This window comes from Enhydra lutris, unplaced genomic scaffold (assembly GCF_002288905.1).
Source record: "Enhydra lutris kenyoni isolate GAN:26980312 unplaced genomic scaffold, ASM228890v2 scaffoldscaffold7, whole genome shotgun sequence".
Taxonomy (NCBI): Eukaryota; Metazoa; Chordata; class Mammalia; order Carnivora; family Mustelidae; genus Enhydra; species Enhydra lutris.
Window position 1 is genome coordinate 2,922,986 of NW_019154091.1, and position 11,332 is coordinate 2,934,317.

The 11,332-nt window shown below is 42.0% G+C and overlaps 1 protein-coding gene across 2 annotated transcripts in view; it reads right to left on the reverse strand.

Annotated features, from left to right (window-relative positions):
* LOC111142122 (DNA damage regulated autophagy modulator 1) overlaps window positions 1-11,118 on the reverse strand; it is a 37,048-nt gene extending 25,930 nt beyond the window's left edge. For both annotated transcript variants that reach the window (XM_022495096.1, XM_022495095.1), the window contains exon 1: window positions 10,836-11,118. In XM_022495096.1, the coding sequence (XP_022350804.1) occupies window positions 10,836-10,966 (131 nt within the window). In that variant the 5' untranslated portion in view covers window positions 10,967-11,118. The remainder of the gene's footprint in view (window positions 1-10,835) is intronic.
* Between the last annotated feature and the right edge of the window lie 214 nt (window positions 11,119-11,332).

An 11,332-nucleotide genomic window follows, 5' to 3' on the forward strand; every position in this document is an offset into this window, starting at 1 on the left:
GGGTGGCACAGTGGGTTAAGCCTCTGCCTTAGGCTCAGGTCATGATCTCAGGGTCCTGGAATCGAGCCCCGCATCGGGCTCTCTGCTCAGCAGGGAGCCTGCTTCCCTCTCTCTCTCTGCCTGCCTCTCTACCTACTTGTGATCTCTGTTAAATAAATAAATAAAATCTTTAAAAAAAAAAAGAGTTGTTGAGTCGCTATACTGTACACACGAAACTAGTATGACACTGTATGTTAATTATACTTTAATTTTTAAAAAAAGAATAGCAGTGGTTGCCCATTATCATCAATAAAAATGAAAAGGCTCTTTTACCTTAAAATGTTCTTTTAAGTCTTTCAGTCTCTGAGCTAATATGTTACATCATTAATAAATATCACATCATATCTTCTGCCTGACATTGGATTCCAGATGAGCACAACACCCAGGGGCTACCAAGAGAAGCTGTGGATAGATTCTTTTTATTTTTATTTTTTTAAGCTCAAACTAAATGATCTCATTGTGCAAAGGCAGAGGTAGTAGTATTTGGTTGGCATAGCTATACTTGGGTGCTTATTCAGGAAACTGGAGAATGAGTAAGAGGTGAAACCAATTGCTTCCCAGCCTTGCAAAAGAGTCTCCCCACCCAATTCCCACCACATGATTCTGTACCATACGGCTTAAGCAACATGGTTCTGGCCCTGCCCCATCCCCGCTACCTCCTCACTTGCCTCCTCATAAATAACACACTTCTTGGAAACTGCAACAGAGATAGAAAGTAATTTTTCATTTGCATGTGTCTCAGAAGCTGTTGAGGCTGTTGTTCATAGACAGTTGTTTCTAGGGTTGGATTGTGTCTAGGAAATCAAATTACATCTGTATTTCCTGCATTTACATCTCTACAAATTAAGTTCATCATGGAAAATTCCAAGTTGTCTAACATCCTTCTCCATACTAATTTATGATTTTACACCAGTGCATAATCATTTGATGCTCAAAGGAATGAAAACAATGCAAAGAAGACCTACATGATAATATAAGCTTGATGGAATGCTGTTCTCTAAATCACTAGAAACAAGTAATTCCATCATTCCAAAGCCTGGAGTCATGGCTTATGGGGGAGGGTGGGTCTGACAAGCTGACAGTATGCAAAATTATCTGCTTGCCCAGACTGAGGTTTTTCAGATTGTCCTAAAATTCTGGACCCATTGCTTGGAAAAATTAATCAGGACTTAGAACCTGAAGACACTGAATGCACCAAAATAAAGGAGACTGTTATTTCCTTTATCTTCACAATATTTACATATAATAAACTGAAGGGAAGAAGTATGATAATAAAAAGTCATTATACTTTATTAGATACTTTTAATTAGGGCTAAGTTTTTGGCAGCTCCATTTGCTGATGACTCTCCTGAAGTGGGAGGCACCATATATATAGCTATATCAACCTTTTTTAAACTTAAATAATTCCCTACTCATAAATGCAAACAACTCACTCCATTCTCACCCCACCCATATGCAAATTGCCCCCTTTCTATCAGTCCAAGTTCCCTCTTTGTTCACAAAAAGAAAAAAGAAATTGGTGGGGGTGGCAGGTTGGTAGGCAGAGTAAGAGAGAGAATCTCAAGCAGCCTCCACACCCAGCAGGGAGCCCGACGCCAGGCTAAGTCCCACAACCCTGAGGTCATGACCCAAGCCAAAATCAAGAGTCAGGTGCTTAACTGACAGCTACGCAGGTGTCCCACAACTTTTTTTCTTAATTGTTAAGTGTTGGAAACTGTGCCAGGTGATGGGGACACAAAGACAAAAAGACAACTCACTAGTTTTCAAGAAGCTTAATATCTAACACAAAATTCAAGGATCTGTTGACTCAATACATAGTTACTGACTGCCTTCAACACAACCTAGGCATGGCGAATGTAGTGACAGGTAACACTGAAAAAGCCCCTCCTTCATGGACCTTCTAATCTGTGGAGGGCAATATAAAAAAAGAGTCCAGGGTGACGAATGCTGTGAAGAAAAGGTAAGTTGGATACAGGACTCAGAGAAGGGTCAGCCACCTACTTGAGACTGGGTACTCTGGGAAGTGGACTTGAACAGACATCTGGATGAGGAGGAATATTTGGACCAGGAAATTTACAAGCAGAGGAACAGCAAAGTCAAAGGCCTTAAGGTGGCAATATAGCAGAGGAACTGTAAGGAAGCAGGTGTGGCTGGAGAGGAGTGAGCAAGATAGAGAGAGAGAGTGTGTCTGTGTGTGTATGTGCACGCGCATATGCGCACAGATGGGGAGAGGAGTTCGGGAGAGGGTCATGGTGAGGACTCTGAATGTCATTCTGAGATGATAGGAAGCAGTTGAGGGCTAAGCATTGGGAAGTGATACGAAGTTGATTGATGTTTTTACAGAATGTTGTGAAAAGGCTGTAGAAAGGCAAGCGTGGACCAACGAGAGACCGTTAGGAAGCTATTTCAGTAGTTTGTCAAGAGATGACAGCGGCTGGGGCCACGGTGGTAATGAAGCCGGAGGTGATAAGTGGGCAGATTTAGAAAGTTTTCTGAGAGGCGTCTCTAGAAAACCAACCCCGCTTGGACTGCGGCTGCTAATATTACAAAAGAAATTTTAAAATTAACATTTCCTCAGCCCTTACGCTCAGCCAGGCACATCTTACTTGGTCTTCACAACTTTGTAAGGCAAGTATTTAGTGTATCTTCATCCTAAAGATGAGGAAATGGAGTCGTAGAAAAGTAATTCGCTCAAGGCCACAGGGATAGTACATGGGAAAGCCAACCCATCTAGAGTTGTCTGATTTCAATGGACACAACTTAGAAACTCTTCCCTGCTGTGCTATTTTACACTTCTTTTTATGAAAACATATTATTTCCATGTGAGTTTGAAGTGGTATGTAACTACAGCCATGTTCGCGTCTGGAACCGTAGTAAGATGTCCGTGGCAAGAACTCTGTCTATAACACAGATACCTGAGGGACTGAAATGCAATTACTGTCAGGTAAGGAGGACTGTTGAGTAGAGCACTCTTTTTTTTTTTTTTTAAGTTGAAATTAAGACCTTATATTTAAAAACTGTCAGTCTTGCAACAGTCAGACTTTTGAGCAACACTCTGTCTTTTTAGAAGTAGGAATAACTGAAGAAAAACGTTCTCAATTTTATTTTTCTTGAAAAAAAAATTTTATGTAATCCAATGACAACAGAAAATTTAAACAGAGGAGAAATTACACACATTTATAGTTGACTCAGAAACCAAGTAACACTGCATCTGTCACCTCAATTAATTTTTGAGCTGTGAAAGTTTGGGATCTTCAATTTTCTTATTATGCATTTCTTAGGATTAACCAATTGGGATAATTTTTTTTTAAGAAAATGGGAAACTCTAAATTTTCATTTCAAGGATGATACTTTTCTAGCTAAAAGTTTTCGACGGCAAAGCCTACCTTTTCATCCTATGATACAGTGGTTCAGAGATACTATGAAGTAATAATCAACCCATTGTAAAGACTGAGGTGTCATTAACATCATGTCAGAATATGTGACTTTATACACACAGACCCCATTATCTGTTATTTATTATCCTGGACCCCACAGTTTTTTGGGTGTTTGTTTTCTTTAATTTCAGGTGGTTAACATACAGTGCAATATTACTGTCTTCTGGAGTAGAATTCAGTGATTCGTCACTTACATACAACTCTCAGTGCTCATCAGAACAAGTGCCCTCCTTATACCCATCCCCCATCCAGCCCCTCTCCCCCCAACCTCCCACCACGAACCCTCAGTTTGTTCTCTATCATTAAGAGTTTCTTATGGTGGGGGGCGCCTGGGTGGCTCAGTGGGTTAAAGCCTCTGCCTTCGGCTCAGGTCATGATCTCAGGGTCCTGGGATCGAGCCCCGCATCGGGCTCTCTGCTCTGCGAGGAGCCTGCTTCCCTCTCTCTCTGCCTGCCTCTCTGCCTACTTGTGATCTCTCTCTGTCAAAAAAAAAAAAAAAATCTTTAAAAAAAAAAAAAAAAAAAAAAAAAAAAAAGAGTTTCTTATGGTGGGACATTGTCATAATATGGGGGTAAATGATGAAATGCAAACATCAACACTGTATGTGACATGGTCTTAATTGTATAAAAAATGTTTATCAAAATGCTCACATATAAACTTGCATATACCTTATATGAGGTGATAGGTATTATATGAGGGATGAGGTATTATATGGATTGTACTGATGAACCCTGGGCACTTTGTATCCCTGCTCATATATATTAGATATAATTGAGTGACTGTACGTAAATAGAGTCCAAAACTAAGCAAATCAAGCCAATAATACTGGATATAGTTCTAGAAAGTTGAGATTTGAAATATGCATTTTCTGTTTCTGTATTTCTGACCTTTTCTCTATGATTATTATTTTTATTTTAAAATTATAAAATATACCTTCACAAGTTATTGTTACTGGAAAACTGCATATTTGTAACAAAACAAACAGAAGTGAAAAAAGTATGATCCAAAATAGATAAGGGGATCAAGAGATACAAAGTTCCAGTTACAAAATAAATAAGTCACAGACATGAAAAGTACAGCACAGGGAATAGAGTCAATAATATTGTAATAATGTTTGGTGACAGATGATGACTACACTTACCTGATAAACATGGGAGTAATATGCAGAATTATTGAGTGACTATATTATACAGCTGAAACTAACATAACACCTCAATAAATAAATAAATAAACTTAAAATAATATGTAGGAGTGAACCCAATTTTATAAAAAATATATGTAAATACAAATGTGGAAGTGTATTAGTATATAAACATATAAAATTTGTATGAACATGTAAAGAAATCAGAAATTCCTAGGATTCCTAGGATGTTGGGTTCACGTTTACCATTTATTTCTACAATATAGTTCTACGTTTTCTAAAAAAAAAAAAAAGTTTCTTATGGCTTGTTTCCCTCTCTCCTTTTCTTCTTTTCCCTTTCCCGTATATTCATCTGCTTTCTTTCTTAAATGCCACATATGAGTGAGATCATATGGTATATTTGTCTTTCTCTGACTGACTTATTTCACTTGGCATAATATACTCCACTTCCATCTATGTCATTGCGAATGGCAAGATTTCATTCTTTTTGATGGCTGAGTAATTTTCCATTGTGTATATATACTGCATCTTCTTTATCCATTCATCAGTCGATGCACATTTGGGCTGCTTCCATAGTTTGGGTATTGTTGACAATGCTGCTATAAATATCTGGACCCCACTATTATGGTTGAAATGGAAGCAAAAATCACAATTGCCTGAAATGCAATGTAGTTAGTAATCAAAAAAGTTGGTTAAGGCAGAAGTCATCAAAAATTATGTGGATACAAAGAAAAATTATGTGGCTACATACACCAACAAGCAAATAAATGTATGCACATTCATTTGCCTACCTGTTGACGGGCCAAGGCTGTTATGTCAGTACCAGTCCACTGTGTGTCTCCCTGGTATATAAACCACATCTACTTTGAATGACCTCATTTCTAGTTTTGGGTTCTTTAAAGTGGAAGGGAATATTAAAGATACTTTTGAAGCAATCTGAGTGCAGAATCCTTCTAGTTTTTTTAATTGCTTTTTGTTAGTCTTTACATTTGTCATAAACACTGCAATTTTTGACAACTGTCTCTTTTGAATCTTCTCAAAGCATTCAACAGAGTTTTCTTTAAAATTACAATTCTTTTTTTGCATTCACAGACCCACAGTTTATGTACAGTGAGTTAAATCACGTAATTACAATTAAAAAAATACAACTGGCATAAACACATTTGGGAACAAACACAGCTGACACTGGATAAGCGTACAAAGAAACAGGTGAGAGAAGACGGCAAGCAGCCCAGAGTGGCCAGTGCTGGGAGAGGCTGTCAGGGACCACAAGCTTCAGTCAGTGTATTTTTGAGAGAATGAGGTTAGCAGTTATCCCAGCAAGTTGACTGAGGTTGGTTAAGAAAACTTCTACTATGGGGCACCTGGCTGGCTCAGTGGATAGAGCATGAAACTCTTGATCTTGGGGTTGTGAATTCAAGTCCCATTTTGGGTGTAAAGATTACTTAAAAAATAAAATTAAAAAGAAAACTTGTGCTATAATCACAAATAAACTGATTACTTATGAAATTAGCCCTCAACCAAACATCTTTTCCTACTTAAGCCTAGCATCTATACAGACCAAGGTGGACTGGTCCTTTGATAATACAAATGCTTACAGAGAACTTACGTTCTTGCACCAGGGTGTGAATGAGTTCTAAGTGAGTTCACACAGTAATTCCTGAGGGATGTGCTATCACTGACCCATAGAAAAGCAGAAATAAGTAACATGCCCAAGGTTCTACAGCGAGGGCACTCGGTGGAATTGTATTCTAACCAAAGTTACCTGCTCCAAAGTTGTTCCTTTATTCACCACGATGGATAATCAAAGGATGTAAATATCCAACAATGTAAGTCAAATAGACTACACAGTGAGGCTGCAAATCTCATAAAACATGCAGAATTTCATGAAGCTGACAGGTGGTGTTGGAGAACAGCTGGAACAGCAGCCCAAGTTAATGAACAGTGAGCCCTGGCAGAATCAGTTAATAACTGAAGGGAACCTGACAAGATTAACAGAACACTTAACGAAAGCAGGCCCATCAGGCATAAACTATCTTAGCATTCAACCAATATTTACTAAGCAACTACTACATGTCTGGCACAGTCATAAATGCAAGGGATGCAGCAGTGAACATACCCTAAATCTCTACCCTCGTGAAACTTATATTCTCTGTGAGAAACAGACAATAATCAAGATCAATATCCTTACACACAGATTAGGAATGATCATTGGGAAAAGTGAAGTCATATAATATTTCTGCAAAAATGAGCCTCTTCGTATCTCCCTTCACAAAACAAATGTGAAATCAAGGACTTCACACAATCATAAAACTGTCTTGGAAAGTTCCTTCCCTTAAAAAATCCACACCTGAATGATTTTAATATTTTTGGTTATCGTAAGAATTTTGTCTTTTCATTTTGCTTTTCATTACAAGATGTGTTCATTATAATGAATTTTGTTCAAGGTTGGAACTAGCACTTTATTGTGATTCTAACCTAAATTTTATGCTTGTTTACCAAATGAAAGATAAAATGATTTCCCTCATTTTTATATTCACTTCTGGAGTTAAAGACCCAGCCTCTTTTATTTGTTTACTACGCCATTTTGGTCTCCATTGTAAGGTGGCTTAATTCTAGGTGACTGAGTTTTTTGTCACCAACCACTGAGCAGGTTTGTGGTCATGAGGAGGAACAATGGGAGTGGCCAAAGATCACAATCTACCCAGCAAACAGTATTTGCACAAAAAATGAGACTAGGTTAATAAAAAGCAATCAGGATGCAGAACTGACAAAACTTTAAAAATAAAGGGCCATTGAATATACTGGAAGCATGAGACACAGGCCAAAGAAGAAGATATAAAAGGGAGTGGCTTATCAGCTGGGAGGAGTTGATAAGTAAAGCTGATTCAAGATAGCCTCAGAGATTTGGTCACAGAGGAACTATAAGAAACTATAACAAGGGACGCCTGGGTGGCTCAGTTGGTTAAGCAGCTGCCTTCGGCTCAGGTCATGATCCCAGTGTCCTGGGATCGAGTCCCACATCGGGCTCCTTGCTCGTCAGGGAGCCTGCTTCTCCCTCTGCCTCTGCCTGCCATTCTGTCTGCCTGTGCTCGCTCTCTCTCCCTCTCTCTCTGACAAATAAATAAATAAAATCTTAAAAAAAAAAAAAAAGAAAGAAACTATAACAAATTAAGTATGATTATACTCAAGAATGGGGGTGTGGCCTCGTAAAAGTTAAAATAATCCTTTCAGGTTGACTTTTACTTGTCATTCATTTTGAAAACCTCACGGGCATTAATGGTTTCCTAATACAGAAACATTGCACTATGCTATTCCAGCTTGTTAAATCTAGTGGCTGCTTGAATCGCATGTCTCTAATTTAATTTTTGATAGGAAGTCAGTCAATATGCTACAGGATAACAATGTTATCCTGAAGAAGATATGTGATGAGGAAGCTGAGTTTGAATGTCACATTGGAAAGAGGTCCTCCAAGGATTATGGTTCTTATAAAACGCAATGGCTCTTATTTGAAGTGTTCACATTTGGGAGGCACCTGGGTGGCTCAGTTGGTTAAGTGGCTGACTCTTGATTTTGGCTCAAGTCACAATCTCCAGTCCTAGGACTGAGTGCCGAGGAGGCTCCCCGCTCAGCAGGGAGTCTGCTTGGGGATTCTCTCTCCCTGCGCCCCTCCCCACCATTTCCACGTGAGTGCTCTCACTCTCTCCCAAATAAATAAATCTTTAAAAAATAAAGTGTTCAACGTTGTTAAAAAAAAAAAAAACAATAAAGGGTTTAACATTAAGAAATGTCAGAATATCAGATTGGTTGAACAAGGTCATCACATAAAAGGGAAGCATCCTGAATACATCCAAATCACTGATCAGTGACCAATGATCTTATCAAGCCTTCCCTCAAAGGATGTGGCCCTAGGGGGAAAAATAACTATACTGAAAATGAGTGCCCAAGAAATATTAATTCAACAAATATTGAAAGCCCTCATGGATCTTATATTCCAGTGAAGGAAGACAGATAAAGTATATAATTTGTTAGAAGATGCTATGGTAAGTAATTAGAATAATTAGACTAGATACAGGGGATCAAGAGCGCTCGCCAGCAGTTTTAAATAGGGCAACAGGCCTCACCAATATCTGAACAGAGGAGGTGGTCAGGGAGAAAGTCTGACAATTTCTGGAGGAAGAGCATTCTGGCAGAGGAATAGCCAGGGCAGAGGTCATGAGGAGGTAGTGTTTCTGACAGGCTCAAGACACAGGAAGGAGGCCAGTGCAGTCAGAGGAAAGTAGAGGGAGTGGTGTTAAGGGAGAAGGGGAGGCCATGACAACAGACATGAGTTATGGCCATGACAACAGACATGAGTTATAGGAGATAAGGTCAAACATTTCTGGGGCCAAACGGATAAATCTTGCATTACTACCATAACTTCCTGGTATCTTGTTCTTAATCTAAATCTTGCCTTTGCTTCAGTGACTTGGTTTTCTAGGTGGGGCGGAGACAGTGGAATCCTCCAGCTCCTCAAGTAGGCAGAGAGAGCAAACAACCTAAAAGTCCCCAGCACATGTGGGCAAGCAAAACATGTGTTGTTTATAGGCTGCTGGCTCCTGGCAAGGCGGTGACAATCTCCAGCCTTTTTCTCCTTAACTTCTGCTTTTCCTAAAGGCTTCCTTTCCTTGTTAAATTTAATACCTATTCTTTGGACTCTGTGATTTGAGCATCTCACCAGTGGTTCATCTCAGCTCATTTCCCCATTTCTGAGTGTCTTCCATTTCAAGTTCGCCCTGTGGTGCTATTAATCACAACTATATCAGACCTCTCCACAAAAATTCAAGCCCTCCTGTCTCTGACACTTTCTACCCTCTCCCGCTACCAATGAGTATCAAATATCGTGTGTTCCTGACCTTTAGATCTGGGACAGCTATTATTTTCTCAATAAAAAGCATTGTAGGGAAAGAAATTTCTCCCTTTTATACAAATCTAAGAGGATCTATTAGCTTCAGAATCAAAAGAAGCGAGACAACCCCATGTCAGACTGAGGTGAGCCACTAGAAACCAAGTCCAGGTTTCGGCAGGGCACGAGGTCTGATGGGAAAGTCTCCGTGATGCCTGGAACAACTCTTGAGTGGGGCAAAGCCAACACTGCCATTAACTGGTTCTCTGCGTTCTTCGCACTGCTCTCTTCCTTGCTTCAAACTCTAGTCTCTTCTTGCCTCAGCTTCCTTTCCCCTTCCCTGCCCACAAACTACAGGACATTGCTCACCACTCAGCATGGCTGCAGGACGGAGAAGCCCTACAATCTCTATAATCATAAAGTGGTAACAAAACCTTGGTTGTCACCAACTTTATTATTTCCTCACCAACCAGTGCAGGTCACAGCACTTGGATAAGGATGGATGGTTCCAATGGTTAAGGAAAACCCGTTGCCATGGGGCTAGTCACTGAGCTGGAAGCCATTTGAAAAGGACTGAGACCTCCTGGGCACCGATGAAGTGACCCCTCAGGAACGGTGAGGCCAAAATTTATGAAAAAAGAAATGGTGTAATGACAACGCAAGATATATCATAAGTTACTGACAATTTGAGGGCTCTGACTTTGCAGGCACCGTACCCAAAGGGATCCTGGGAAGCTCCCTCCAGAAGAGCTTAAGCTTAACTCCCAAAGACCTGGAGGTGACACAGTGTCCTTTTGGGTTGGATGGATCTGGGTGTGAATTCTGCTTCCACCATTATTATCTGTGACATCAGTGTCACACTGATGAAATTTCAACGACTCCTCATACTTCGTTTCCTTGCATGAAAAATAAGCCGGACATCCATCACGAGGATGTTGGGAAGTGGAAGCGAAGTATGTGAGCGGCTTTAGCATACACCAGGATCTGCCTCTTACACACTCAAAAAATGGCATCCATCAGGTCCCATTCTTCTTTCAGTACCGCCCAAGAAGCATCTTCCAAGGATTCTGACCCACGGTCCGTCAGAAGTTCTACTGTCTATCCTGAGCCCCTCCCGCTGGCACTGGGTTCAGTGTTCAATGCTCAGGGTGAAGTCAGAACCCCTCTTGGCTCTGCACCCGCTGCCTCCCTATGGGTCCTGGCAGGCGGGAGAGCGCTCCCCTCGTCGTCAATGTGACTCTCCCTGCAAGACAAGCCCCGCCACCGGGTCTGGGCCCTTCCCTCCCCGCGGGCAGCTCTGCCCCCAGGCCCCTCTGCCGGGGCCGGGCCTCACCTGATGTAGGGGAGGAAGGGGTTGACATGCCCAGAGAGCACCGCGACCACGTAGGAGATGATGAAGGCGGCGGACGACCAGGTCACCAGGAGGAAGGGCACGAAGGCCATTCCCCTCAGGAAGCACAGCATCGCGCGGCCGCCGGGAGGGCGCTACGCTCTGCGGGGCCGGACGCGGGACGCGGGGCGCGGGGCGCGGGAGTCGCGCACGTGCTGGCCCGCAGGCGGCGGCCGGACCGGAGGCTCCGCGACGGCTGGGCAGGCCCGGCCCTGGACCGAAGGAAGCGCGGAGAGCGGAGCGAGGCGGCGGGAGGCGAGGCAGGCAGGCGGGCTGGCGGCCGGGGGTGGGTGGGGCGCGGGCCGCCCGGGCTTGTTGCGAAACCAGTGAAGTCACAAAGCGGCGGGCCCGCGGGCTTGGAGGCGGGCGGCAACCTCCCCGCGGACGCGAAGTGGGAGCGGAGGGGACGCGGCGCCTGGCTCCTTTCGCTTTTGGTTCGG